Here is a 15,243-nt window from a genome sequence, read left to right as displayed (position 1 = left end):
ATAGAGATGTGCCATGACTGTAAGGTATTAAACTATAACTGGAGAGCAAAAATAAATAGTTTTCTAGACTAAAATGTGCTTTGGAAGAGGTTTGTTGAGCTAAATTAAAAATACAACTAAATAATTCCTCTACATGAAATACCCTACAAATCTTTTCCCTGCCATCCACTTTTTTGCAAGACTGCTTCTGAAGTACTATGATACAGAATTGATATGTAAGAACAAAGATAGCCAGGTACAAAAAACTTCATTGAAACCAGCACACATAATCATATGATGTTTCAATACAGCGTGCACAAAGCAAGTCTTTGACCTCCAGCCAAGTTCTTCATCACTACATAAAATTAGGTCCAAAAGTTCATTTTTTTACAGAAAGATTTAAGAACAAGTGGTTAAGCATTTGCAAACATGTGCCATTTTCAGGTCTACTTTCCCCTCTTGCTGAGCACAATTAAAAAAATCTAACTTAGCAATTTAAAAATGAATTCTGAAGATCATATTAAGATAACAAAGAAACTATGGAAGTTTGTCATCACAGTTAGGTTGGTCTGCATGACGGCATTAAGTCATTTTTATTTCACAGCCTTCCTCAGACAGTAGACTCACAGAGTGTGTTGGGAGGAAGTGACGAGGACCATCGACTTCAACTCTTAAGATTGATTATTCTTCTTGTAACTGGAATTAAGGTCTTACACTGATTTTCTATGATTGTATATGGTGGAAAAAACATCTCATTGCTGTTACACTTTGCAAGCCTTTCTGAAAACAATGTCAGTGTGGGCTTCACAAAGGGAATTAAGATACAGACACACAGACAGAAACACTAGTACTGCTTCACTTTGTATCCAACTTTCCACCATGTCTTAACTCGACCTGGCATTACAAAATTAGTTTTAAGCATGAAAGAAAAATTAATTAAACATCAAGATGCTTCTGATGCAAGAAAAATGATTTAGAGGAAAAGTTAAATCTACTCAGTCACAACATAAAGTCACTGTTTTGGAACATAAGAACCAGCCTACACATAACAGAGGCTCAGGTGTGATCTCTCTGCAACAGGCAATCCCAAAATGAGGACACCAGCAGCCAATTAAAACTTAGCTGTGCTCAAATTCTTTACACATGAAACACCTGCTAAATATATCCTTCTGAACATACTTTCAAGTCTTAAACAACCTCAAGAACCTGTTGCCAAAAAAACCTCAGGTTCAGAAGAGCTTGGCTGCAAAGTACAAAGGCCAACACTTTATATAAACTAACACTTTAACAATAACAACAGGACATACCCATGCAGGCAGAGTGAAAGAGAGGGACCCTATGTGCCAACTGCAGCGGAATGTTTACAGAAGGGCTGTGAGGTTGCTGAGCAACAGCCCCTCGCCAAAGTTCCAGCCTTGGCCACACCCAGTCCTGCTGCGACTCTACTGTGGAAAGTCCCACTTGCAGCCTAGAACTTGGCAATTACAGAATCTTGGAAAGGTTTGGGTTGGTGAGAACCTTTAAAGATCATTTGATTTCAACCCCTCTGTCATGAGCAGGGACCCCTTTCACTAGACCAAGTGGCCCATCCAAGCTGGCCTACAACAGGGCATTCACAGCTTCTGAGGGCAGCCTGTTCCAGTGCCTCACCACCCTCACACTAAAGCACACGGTACATGTGGTGGCACCTTGGAAAGTCTCAGCCCAAACACATTTATCCCTTCCCGCCAGGAACAATACCTTTTACTGTTGTCAAAAGACAGGGAATATCCCTAGCCAATATTATGCGCAAAGCCTTGCTAATAGGGCTAATTTAAGTAGCTTTGCAAGATGATGAAAAACCCTAGTCACTTTTAAATCTGCCAAACAAAACATTGATTTGTAGTGGTGTAACTACTTCGTCAAGTCTGCAGCTTTGGTGGACCTCAAAATCACCTTTTCTTCAGCTTTTATCCCAACCCATACTATAGAAAGTATAATGTGATACTGGTTTCGTAGGATTTTTTTCCATACATACAAATGAACTGGCATTAATTCTGCTACTCGCTTTTAATTCATTATTAATTCAGTTTCATGTTATCTGTTCCATTACTTTTTCCAAGGAATTATGTGACACTGTCAAGTCTATAATTTCCTGGTTAATTTCTTTTATTCTGTTTAAATATCAGCATGTTACCCTTCCTTTGCAATGCAATCCTGAAATTTCCCGTGTAGCAAGAGTTACTGAAAATCGACAGTAACAGTCCAGCTCTTCAACAGTGCCTCTAAACCTGTAGGATACAGCTTATTCAAACCTGCTCATTTAAAATGTTTCATTTCCTGTTCCAAAGTAAAAATAGTTCCTGAAGCAGATACAGCTCTTATCCCTCCAAATCAAGCCAGTAAGAATGGGAATGCCCAGGATCCCCCATCACTTGAAATAAACCATAGAAGACAATGACAGGAATAACTTCTGTGATACAGAGAACACCACAAGTGAATGCTCTTTGACCTGTTAGTTGTTAAAACACAGTTGTTTCTGGTTTGGCATATGTGGAAACTGAGATATAGGGAACCTTACCAATATCCACAGTGCACGTAGTAAACACAAGAACAGAAGTTGGGAGGTCGGAACAACTCATGGCCTAACAGCTACAGGCAGCTCTTCATACATCCTTCACTATTAACCTAGAGATTCCAACCAAGTATCACCACATCAAAGCACAAAACATCATGTAGAGCTGTTCAGTGTTAGCTCTGATTCCATCTTTTATTGGAATCGCAGTTAACATTAACTATGAAAAGGAAAGTAAAACAAGTAATTGCCGGGGTTTTTCTTTCTTTGTACAATTTCTGGGGTTTGCCTCAGGGCGATTTATTTTTTGTAACGCAGTCAGCACATGTGGAATAAGCATGATGTATAATTGCAAGTAATTTATTTTATAATATTGATAGTAATTTTGTATTTTACATTGTCTTTTTAAGAAGATAAAGGAGCAAAAAAAAAACAAACGGCAGTGCAAATATACATACAAATATTGTGTTAGAAATCTAGAAAAACATATAGGGAGATTAAATGTCAAAATGGACCAGTCAGTACAATATTGATAAAAAATTTATTTAATTGTTGTAAGGCTGAAGTTCTGAAATATGCAAGCATGCATAAGCAAAAAAGAATTATGAAGTCAAAGACAAAAAAAATTAAAAATGTGAATAAATGTCTGATATAGTCTAGTAATAAAAGTCAACTTCTATATAGCATTTTCTGGGATATATTCAAGTAGGAAAGCAGCTGAGACCAACTGAAACAAGCTATAATGTTAAAATATTGATTTGCTCTTGACCAGAGTAGCTAACATGAGTTATAAATTTGAATTCTATTCCTTTATGCTTACTGCTTGGAGATGTGGAATGAGCCAGCAACAATAAGAAATCTTTATACATTTAATAGTGTATTTGCCTCTTTGTGATTTAGCATTCTGCAACACTCAGACAAAAGAAAATCTGCATTAAGAGAACATCAGTGACTCAAATTCAGGGGATGGGCAATACCATATCTGGGATTGCTTTTTATGATGCTAATTCAGCTCAGGTGTGTGAGTCCCTTTCCAACAGGGGTCATTTAATATGAGCATTCTTTTTCAGAAAATCCTGTCTCTTTTGGATCTGGGAATAAGTCAACATTTGTGTTGAAGAAGATGCTAAATGTGAGGTGGCCAATCCCTCATTTACTGTAGAAGAGGAGGAATTTGATGTAATGAATGATGTAGCACTTTAGGAATTAAGTATTGCCCAGAATACACATTAATCTTTCTCTATAAAATTCCATGGACATACTGGAATAATTTAGATCACAATTTTTGAAAATTGAAATTAATTCTGTATTCCCCATTTTCTATACCAAACTTTAAATCCTCATGCTTAATTTGTGGAATTTAAAAAATCTCACAGTTGTAATTTAATCTCAGGGAACATCACAAAACTGATTTCTTGCGCAACCTACACATCAGCTTAACTTACTTTCAGCAAGCAAAGATGATACCACTGACACAGCTCATAACAGTCCAGAGAAATTAGTGGTTGTTTGTGAAGGGCCTAGGTGCTGACATGAGGAACACCATAGAAAAGTCTGTAAGATATCAACAATGTCTGTCAAGAGCAGCATTTGAGCATAGAGTGATAAACAAAATGCAAGATCACATGCTGAAATGGGGAGAATATGATAGTGAATTATTTGGCACCATCCATTCATTCCAATAAATGAGGTAAGGGTATATAGAAAGAACAGTTTATGATCTAATAATGCAAGGCCATTGAAAGATGCCTTTGCAGAGGGGCTTAAACTTGCATGGACATTTTTAATTCTGATCTATTCTAAATCTTCTCATCTTGTACATTTATGTGCCATTTCCTAGATTTTTGTTAAAAAAAAAACTATCTACTTCATATTCCAGAAAGATACATAAAAGCAATTTATTTCATATTAAATTTCATTGGGACTTTTGAGTTCCCTGATTGACTGGAACTGCTAAACCTTTATATTTGAAGTTTGTATCATTAACAAATACATGCTCCAATTACACAAACATACCCTGACATATGTTATCAGTGGGTACCCAACTCATTAGGGAATTAAATAGATAGTTGACAAACTATCTATTTAAGAAGATAAGAAATAACATGGAAATAACACACCCAAGTGAGTAATTTCCCCCGATGCTTGCTTTTTCTAATAATTTGGTGTACAATATATTATTATTGTTACATAAACATTTTTTCCTTACAACTTCCACTTTTCTTTTACATATTAAAATATAGATTTAAATAAATTACTTGAAAGTTCATTTGAAAATCTGTGGCATTGCCACACCTGTATTTACAAATCACTGATGGATGCTTTAGTCACAGTACAATTAATTTCTTCCATTTACAATTCAGTTTTTAAAATATAACTCCTCTACAATGTTGATGAGTCTCATGATGTTTTGAATTTAAACAGCAAGAGAAATGTTTTTCCAATAGCACTATTAAGTGAAATTAAACATTGATTCCTTTCTTGCATTCAGCAGAATCCAGTCTCCAGTTCAGCTGTATACATTGCAGTCCTCATTTGTATGAACTTCTCTTCATAGAGCTTGTTAAAAGGTATAATGTTTTCTTCAAATTTTCATTCTGTGTCCATTATCACCTTGAGAAAAGCCGCTTGCTACATATATTTGTTTTAATTTGGGGGCTCATTCCAGTGCAAAGTCAAATCCTCTTAAACCTTCAGTTGATTCCTGGTTTTATTGATGGCCACCCTAGACTTTGGGTAGCTATGAAGAATTCTTTATTTGTCATTGTTATTTCCAAAATTGTTATACATTAGTGAATCGAGTATTATAGCAAGATTTTTTCATTCCACTGTGTTATAATACAGTGCCCTGTAAGACAGTTTCACCAATACAACATCCATCAGACCAGAGAGATCACGGTGGAGAGTGATCAGCTGGGGCCATCTGCTGGTTGTGTTGCTGATCTTTCATTGCCAGATTTGGAAAATCACTTTATATTTGTAATTCTATTGTAATTATTAAAATAGCAGCATATATTAATAATCACCTCCAAATGATGGTTTGTGTGTACTTTTAATTTATTTTTAAGATTAAATATTCCATGAACTTTATATGGCCCAATTATAAGAAGAAAAAAGAATTCAGTTATCTTGTTTTCATAAACAAAATTTAAATGGAGGGAAGGGGGCTAAAAAAAGCTTTTACTTCTCAATAACACCAAAACTAAAACAAGGAATAAAGTAATATTGATGCTAAGATGTAAATGATTTAATAAAGGAATCTACATATCTTTAGCTATTATTTCTGTGATGAAAAGGATAAATAATTTTTATTGTCTTGATGCATTGTAAGATTTCACCTTGAATTTTTGTGTTGTTCTAAAATAGCTAAGATGCACCATGTCCAATTTTCTTGCTATTTAAAATGATCAGTCAACTTTATGATAGTCTTCAAAGTCTTTTATTAAAAATAAATTAATGCCAAAAAAAGTAGCAGATGAAGAAAATATAAAGTCTTTAAAACCAAAAGTTCTAATCAATGAGCTACTGCAAACTAAGAATAATCCAGACAATTTAGTTCAAAGTGTGAGTGTATTTTTATAATTATGCTATTATGTATTTATTCACTTATTGTATGATAATACTGATAATTATTTGTGTTTGTGTGATTGAGTCTTATTTCCATTTTTGCAAGACTGTAAGCAACTTTTAACTGTGTTTTCAGGAGCAGCAGAGAGCATTTTACAGATTTTGCAAGTTTAAGAGAGATCCTTTGGACATATTAAAATAGTATACATATATATTTATGTATTTATACAAACATATACATATTAACTTATACTAATGCCATGATTTATTTGATGAGGAGGTGTTTGGTCATAGGTTGGACTTGATGGTGTCAAAGGTCTTTTCCAACCTAGTTCGTTCTGTGATTCTGTGCCCATACATACATGTGTGGGCATGTTTGCAATATATGTGTATACATCTATAAATGTATATGCATGCATGCACACCTATGTATCACACATCACAACATCTAAATTGTACTGTTTATAGCCTCAGTTAAACAAAATCCTCTGTTGGCTCTTAGTTGTACTGAGATTAACTATCTGCCATTATTCACATTTGCCCTCAGCAGGTCCATCAGCAGGACAGACTTCTAACAGGAGCTGTAGGTGGCAAGTAATTTTATCAAGAAATGGAAAACGCAATTTAAAATGTATAAAAGGCAGATAAATAATGAAACTTCCAAGCATAAACAGGAAAGCGTAAACATATTGCATGTTTGGAGACCAGACTATGGGAGCTAGAACTAGGAAGAAAGACATTGCCACCATCATAAATGGAACTGGTAAAAACACCTGTAAGAGAAAGGAAAAAAAAGTGGGTTAGGAAATAAACGAACCAACTTGACTTTTCTGCCTCATTCATTAGAGTAACAATGTGTTTGTCACAGTACAGTACCACCTCTCATGCTGCTATAAATTCACCCAGGACAAGAGTCATCTGACTCAAATTGCCTATAAGAGAGGAATCTTTTTAAAAATATTTGTTTAGGCTTCTTCTTTTGTCAAGGGGGAGAGACAGGCAGTATTGGGAATCCATTTTTATCACATATGATAATGTGGGTTCCTATAAGACACTCAGGGCTGGGTGCCTGGAAGCCTTCACAATGAACATGCACTTCTAACCCAAGCTTTCTGACTGCTGGAGTAAGAAGAAATTCAACCTATCTTTAATGCCTGCGATTATGTCAAGGAAGATGAGAGCAGATCGAAGTTTAATGAACTAAAGGGCAATGGGTCCTAAACTGTTTTTGTTATTGCTCCACACTGGTATGGTTCCACATTGTTTGCACATCTCCCCCATTCTGCAAAGAACCATCTCATGTGTTCACCTTCTCTGGGGCAGAGACCATCTGTTTGTTTCTCTTCTTTTTACAGTGAAGCAAAATTTTCAAATTAGGCTCAAATGAGGCATTGAGATTATTATTTGTAATTTTGTGACTATCCACTTTAGATTTGCACTTCTTCTATAACTTTTGCATGCTACCCAGGACTCAAAAAATAATATATAAAATATTTTTAATTTAGGTCCATTTACTTTGTATGGTCGGTGTAGATGAGGTTCCCGGTATCGAAGTACAATCAGGCTTGCACAAGTCAATCCAGTCATGAGCCAGGCAGAAAATCCAAAGTAATTTGTTAGCATAATAAGGTCAGAGGGGATGATAAAAATGGATGCAATGGTGGTTGAAAAAATCATGGCTGGTGCTGGCGTACAGGAGTGGACATTAAGCATGGATATTAAAAGAGGTAAATGTCCTGACTGACTTCCAGCATAGCTTAATCGACCGAGTGTGAACATGCTGCAGTTGAGGGCACCAAATATTGAGACAGCAACAGAGAGAGGAATGATCCAGGCAACAGAGGGGATCACTCGATCAGCCCAGGTGACTGCCACAGCAACTGCAAGAAAGCAAAGAATTTGTGTAGTACAAAGACCATCTTCTGAATAAGTGACAGACTCAACAGGAAAAAAACTTAAAATACAAGAAGCACCTATTATTTACCAGCAATGCCTGCTTTTTCATTGCAGTAGTCAAACACTAATCCAATCCTAAAGGTATTTCATTCAGGAACTAAACATTTCCTGGGAGGATGACAGCAATGAGTGCTGCCTGCCAGAGCAAGCCAGGGAAACCTGCTGGGGCCAATACCACAGTCATGGACTGCCCAGCAGGAGTGAGTCACATCTCACATCCTTCATCACAAGCACAGACACCTGGGCAAGGAAAGAAAATTAACTCCTTGATCCCTGACATAACCATGGTGCTGACACAATCTGCTGTTACAGGAAACTGCCAACAAGAGCACATCTACAGTCAGAGATGAGTCAACAAATGTGCTATTAATGAGATTTTGCTTTGGGTGGAACTGGGAAATGTGAAAGATTGTTTCTAAACAAGAGGTATTCAATATTGCTTGGAGATTAGCTACAGCTGATATTGTAGTGAGAACAATATTTAGTGGGTCTATAATCAAATGCCATGAGGAACATGGGTCTTGCAGTGTCCTGTGCAGTGTAGGAAGTAGTTAGAGATGGAGAAAACAGTGCCCCCAAACTCAAAAAAAAAAAAAAAAAATAGTGAAGGAACAAGAAATATTTTAAAAAGTGCTATAATTTTAAGGTTATCTTCTGAGCTGGCATAGGTAAACACAGTTCCCCTGGTATGCATGAAGCTGGTCATGCCAGCTGGCAGCTGCAGTTCATGGATAGTCTGGTATTTGCTGCCTCCTTCATTGTAACATACAAATGATCCAACTCTCCCAGCAGACAGCCTGACAGTGGCTGAGCGACAATATGAGGTTACTGAGTGACTGGTACACTGTTCTCATTTATATTAGTGAGCTTTTATCATAGGAAAAAAAAAAGATTGATCCATTCAAATGAGGTATGGTTTTTGTCAGGCCTGTAGGCAAGGTCTGACAGCTCAGTGTCATTACCGTGGAATTTTAAATGTGCTGCTTGGACAGTCAAGGAGAAATATAGTTCCCTTTGGAGCCTTACATGGCCAGTTTATTGATACAGGATCTGAGAAAGGGTTTATACACACTGGATTTTGTATAGACTCTTCTGAGAAGTCACAGTATTTATCATGAATAATACACACCCAAAATGGCTACATTTTTATGTCCATAGTCTTTTCTATACTCTTGAACATGTCAGACTTGTCCACCTCCTAAAGAGTGATGGCTTTAGTCTGAGACTCAATGAGACAGAGAAAGAAGGAAGAGATAGGATTAAAACTATCTCTTTATGAAACAAAGGAAAACAAAGATCATCTCTATACTTGGCACCTGACTTTCACCTTATTTTTCAGGTTTTAATACACTTCTGATTTCTTTTTAGACAGTGTAGGATAAAGCCAACAATTTCAACAATCTGCCTGCATTCATCCAATTTGTGTCATACAATAAAATTAAAGAATTCTCTGTTAAAGGAAAATGAACCCAAATTTCTGGACTGGGAAGTTAGGTGAGCAGAAGTAACCCAGGGCATTGACATCAGATGGATATGTCAATGGGCCAGTTCTTTTTAATTAAAAAAATATTAAATACATACCTGAGGAGACAATTTCCTTAGGTGTGAGGACAGTCAGATATGAGATGTTCACTAGTAGATAAAAAACAATTACTGCAGGAACAGCAGTCATCACAGTTAAGGGGATATTTCTGCTGGGACGTTTCATCTCCTCTGAAAAATACAATTTAAAACAACAAATGAAGCAAGCAGTGTAGCTTCTGCAAGTGTTTTTCAGTGGTGAAGCTGTGCAGTTTGACAAACTGATGCCAAAGTCCTGCCCCAATCCCTAATCATGGCTGCTAAATTCTCTGCTTGTGAAGTCCTACAGTGGTTCTCAAACAGGTTAATATCACAGATTCTTAAACAATATTGTTTTACTTAGCTATTTAGAACTATTTTGGAAGGAGGGCTGGATGAAGAGCTGATTGATTCACAAAGTGATAAAAATGAGTGATAATTTCCCTTTGATTTATCACGTCTTTGACTTATATTAGAAAAGTGATTTGGTAGAAAATTTTCAAGTAGCCTTACCTGAAAATCACTAGCTTAAACATGAGACTCTTAAGTCACATTATTTATTCTCATATCACCTCATGAATACTGATCTTAAACTTAGAGAGCATATTTGCATATTTCTACTCAAAACCTTTCTCTTTGCTTTTATATCAGAAGTAACAGAAAAAACCAAAGGTATAGACATAAGAGCAATAATGCAGTGGCTTTAAAAGAGGGCCATTCCCAGATGGATTTTGATTATTGTCATCTTTTCCAGGGAAAAGATGGTGGAGGAAAACTGTTTAGTGCTAAGCCTGATAGCTTAGAACTACTCTTACCAAACAAGAAAAAAGCTGAATTTTGCAGGTATATAACTCAGACACAGGCACACATTCTTGGGCATGTCACAGTCCCAGCAAAAGATGGAGCTGGTTTCCAGAAGCTTAATCTCAATCACCCTCATCTCAATCAGAAAGTTTAGTTTAAATTTCTTTCACTCCTTCCTCTTGTTCCTTCACCACTTCCCACTTCCCTCAGCATTTACAGACAATTTCCTAAGTATTACCAGCAAATAACTGATAAGAGGGAAGAAGTGAAAAGTGAAATGTGCAGCTTACTTAAACTCTTTTTAGGAGACAGAAATCTGCTTCCTGCTTTACATTTGATTTCTATCTTCTGCTCAGGACATCAGCCTTGAGCCATGATCCCTGTGCTGGCTGTAGTGCATGGAGACAAGACTGAAGGACCATCTGAACAGTGAAATTCAGATACTATAAGAAAATTTGGGATTTATTTCAGATATAAAAAATACACTTAGTAATTTTGAACTCAGAAGAGAATAATAACCAAAATATCCAATTTACATTTATCTTGCCATTTGTTTTGTTGTTTATTGCAGTCTTGCCAGCCAGCTGACACCTGATGCATCAGCTGAAGCTCACAGAAATGAAGGTATTGTTGAAGCATAGGAAACTCAGGTCAGTTTGAAAAAATTGCATATGTTACATCTGTCTAAACAGCTGTGCTGCCCAATGTATGGCATTTATTAGTACTGCTAACTGATCAGAATAAATCTGTATTTTACCAGAAGTCTTGCATTTTCGCAGGCTTACAAAGCCAAGTACTTGTCTTTAAGGAATACCTCAGGTTTCAAAACCACACTTTACTGATTTATATACATTTTTTTAAACTGCAACCTATTTTTAAAGCTGGAGTACCTGGATTATAAAGACAACAGTCAGGTTTTTAAACATTAACCAAATTTTCACACTGTCCTCACCACTGAACTTTGTGGTATGCATTTAACACATTCCATTTATTTAATATTTTACATGACAAAGGTCAATGGACACAAATGGTTAAAGATATAACAGCAATATCCGCTTGCTTACAATATAATTCCATGAATCTGATGATACTATAAAACTCTATTTATTTAACTTGTGATGTGAATACCTAACATAATGAACATCATCTCTGTAGCTTTAATGAAAAAGTTTATTACTGCCATATGTCAGCAGATACAGAATAGGGAAGTAAACAGATATTCAAAAACCTTTTGAATTTTAAAATGGAGTACAAATTCTATGAAAAAATCTATGCCAACTTGCACAGACCTCTCTTTACCCTCTACTGGACTTCAATATTTCCCAGGAAAATATATCCCATAAAATTACTACATTCTAACAAAACTCAAAATTAATTTGACCATGTTCAAACCAGCTGCATAACCACAGATAAGGCACAGATATTTAAACAGAAATTACCTATTCACACGTAGTTTGGCATGGATAACCTGATACTTTCCTAAAAATATGCTACATGGACGCTGAGAAAGACAAAATGCAAATATTTAATGTATGAAAAAAAAATTAACTATTATGATTTCTCTTGTACTTTCTTGAAAATGTCAGCTTCATTCTGCACAAAAAGCAGGAATTTTCCCTGGAGAGGAACAACGCCTCTTCTACCAGCCCAAACAAACACTTACGTAAAATGAGAAGGACCCTGTGGTCTTGAAGCAGAGACAAGTTCTCCCAAAACAAGCTAAGGAACACAAGAATGAGAACTGCAGAATTAAATCTAAAGAAGAGGAGCAGAATACCTGCCATGTAGTTGAGGGACCACCAGCCGCCGTACGCGTACAGCCCCTGGAAGAAGGCTTCAGCAATCTGTGAGGCGTTGGGGATCTCTGAGCTGAACATGTCCTCAAACCTGGCCAGACTCTCCTTTTGCCTGGTAACAAGGAGAACTATGCCACCAACAGCAATCACTGACAAGGCCATCATCTTCAGCAGAGTGAAAACTGTCTGCACCCACGCAGACATTTTGACGCTGAGGCCATTTAAAATCCCCAGGGACCAGAGAACGGCCAAGGCCAAGCACTTCTTCAGCACATCTGGTGCAGGACAAATGCCATAGAATGGCTGTGTGGCATATTCAGCAAACAGCAAGGCTCGAGCAGCATTTGATGCTGGCTTGGTGAACGTTGCTGTCCAGATAAACACGAAGGCGGGTAGGGATCCAAGGCCTCTTTTAATGTGGCTGTACTCTCCTCCAGAGAAGGGCAGAGCGGTTCCCAGCTCCGCATAGCAGAGGGCACCCATCAGAGAAACCAGCCCAGACGCGGTCCAGATCGTTAGTGCAACGCCAACATTGAGTAAGGAATGTTTTAACACCCCTGTGGGAGACACAAAGATCCCAGCTCCAACAATTGATCCTATAATAAAACTTACCCCATCAAAATAACCTATATTTCTTTTGAGTTGAATCTTGGCTTTTCCTTTTCTTTGCACATCTTTGGGGTCATTGTTTTCTTCTTTTCCCATTTTTTTGTGGTTTTTTTTTCACAGCAAATTTCACTTTGTTGTCAGCAGTCTGTCATAGCCCTGCTTGCTCGTGAAATGTTATGGGAAGCTTGGCTTAATCATTCAGAAAAGAAAGCATACTTTGGGTTTGATGTCTCCTGTGTGAAGATAATTAACCAAATACTTCAAGAAACACTGGCAAATCATGTACATGTTGGTTTAATATGTACTTCAGAAATTATAAGGCCTGCAGGTATTTTTAAAGAAAACAACTTTAAAATTAATGCATGGCAAATGCTCATTTCTCAGATGATTTTCATCAACAGATTTCATTTTGTTTAATGTACATCTTCAGAGACAACCACAGAGGTGAGTAAATGTGACTTCTACATCAACCTTAGGGAAAGAGTTAGGATATGGCAACATGAGGAAAGAAATCAACCTTCCATATATTATTGACAGTGACATGGATGTTAGATGAACAGCCTGCCACTATTTTTCCACCATCTACTCAGAAAAGGGACAGTGATAACCAATAATCACCAGTATGCTTTGCCAAAATCTCATCAGTCACTGGGTATATTGGAGCTTGTTTATACTTCACTCATTAAACATTGCCCTAGAAAGAAAATTACCAGTTTTATTCCCAGTTTTTTTCTGAGCACACACGGATAGACTAGTACTCAAACATGTCCTAAGATGGCTTTAATCTTCAGACATTGATGTGAGGGAAGGAAAGAAGCTGTATCATAATTTTCATTTCTGCATGGGACCTGTGGAACAGAAAGAAGAAGATTGGAAGTTCCCACTAGTGTGGCATGTGTCTTTTAAGGTGTGACTGCTGATTTTTCTACATACTTATCTGTTGCATATGTTGTGTTAGGAACTTCTCTTCAATCAGATGTGGAGATGCCACAAACAAATTACTTTTGTACCAAAAATGTAATTTTTTTTTTTTTTAAGATGCAGAGAAAAATGGGCAGAAAGAAGAAAACTAACTGAAAAGAAGCTCAGCATGGACCCTAAGGGCTGTGTAAGTGCCCAAACTCCTAACTGCAAAGTTCTTACTTTTTGTCAGTAAAGTGGCAGAACCAGTTTTCTCCTGCAGGTCAAAGCTCAGCAGTGCAGTGAACAAAACTCATGCTTTCACAGGGGCCAACTTGAAAAGACAGAGTGGTTCACACCAGTCTTGAACAGCAGGATTTCCACTCAAATACAAAATAAATTCATCTGAAAATTAGTTTATATAATATGCCATCATGTAAGAAACCTATGGCTAAAATAGGCATGTGCATGGACTGCTCTTTTAATTGTTTCAATGACCTGAAGTGAGTTTCCTTCACCACAAAGAAGCTCTACAGCGTGGTCAGTGACAGAATCTACAGCCCCAGAGCAGCCTCTAACCATAAGAAAATTCTTCCATTTTCTCCAAATCCCTGCAGCACTCTCCAAATACTTTCATCTAACAGACTACAAAAACTGTAGTTCTACAAGAAGCACACCTGTACTTACTAAAACTTGCATACATTTTAAACTGCATTTATTAATTTCCTAAATTGTAGTATGTATTTAGGTATGCATTTACCATGCATGATTAAAATTCATAATTAAAATATTAATAATCTAGCATTCATGATTGGGAAATTCAGCATAGCATATGTTTTACATGGCTGAAATAAGTAATTTCTTTTTTTATTTTCTGAGTCTCCTTCTCTGTGAATGCACACATATTATGTGATATCCAGCAATCTTCCAACTCTCTTATTCTGCCATGTACAGCTGGATTTGGATTACTATTTTAGAACAAATCAATGTTACGCTCAATGGAATCCTAAAGTACAGATGCAACTTTTTTCACTGATCATCCTAGCGTTTGATTTCTAGTACAAGAAAAGCATTCACAGAATCTCCCAAACAGCATCTTAATAAGGATTTTTTTTTTTTTTTTTTATTCCTGACAAAGCTGCCTAATCTCAAAATCCTCACTGACATTATCCCTTTGTGGCTGGGCACGGGACCAGGCTCCCCAGGCAGGTAGCCACAGTTCCAGGCCCAGTTCCTGAGAGTTGCACAGCGCTCTCAGGCACACGGTGTGACTCCTGGCGATGGCCGCCGATGATCCCTGTGCGTTTCTTCCATCTCAGGATGTTCTGTGATTCTGTGACACTCTTAAGCGCTAAAAAACACCAAGGCCCCCTCCGTGTCCCCTCGAGAAGAACGCAAAGCAGTCCAGTCTCTAAACCCGGCCCCTTCCTGGGCCCATGGCAGGAAGCGGCAGGAGAGCGGCAGGGAGCAGCAGGAGAGCGGCTGGGAGCGCAGTGGAAGCACGGAGCTCGTCCCCCG

The 15,243-nt window shown here is 37.3% G+C and overlaps 1 protein-coding gene across 1 annotated transcript; it reads right to left on the bottom strand.

Annotated features, from left to right (window-relative positions):
• Positions 1-5,490: 5,490 nt before the first annotated feature.
• On the bottom strand, positions 5,491-12,972 carry SLC7A13 (solute carrier family 7 member 13). The gene is made up of 4 exons (XM_058818158.1): positions 12,198-12,972; positions 9,638-9,769; positions 7,616-7,980; positions 5,491-6,873 (listed from the first exon to the last, which is right to left on the bottom strand). Exons 1-4 carry the CDS (start codon positions 12,919-12,921, stop codon positions 6,628-6,630), a joined length of 1,467 nt encoding a protein of 488 aa, XP_058674141.1. The 5' UTR covers positions 12,922-12,972; the 3' UTR covers positions 5,491-6,627.
• Positions 12,973-15,243: the final 2,271 nt, after the last annotated feature.

The sequence above is a fragment of the Ammospiza caudacuta genome, chromosome 1, assembly GCF_027887145.1.
Source record: "Ammospiza caudacuta isolate bAmmCau1 chromosome 1, bAmmCau1.pri, whole genome shotgun sequence".
Classification (NCBI taxonomy): domain Eukaryota; kingdom Metazoa; phylum Chordata; class Aves; order Passeriformes; family Passerellidae; genus Ammospiza; species Ammospiza caudacuta.
This window is presented reverse-complemented; position numbering and strand designations above follow the sequence as displayed.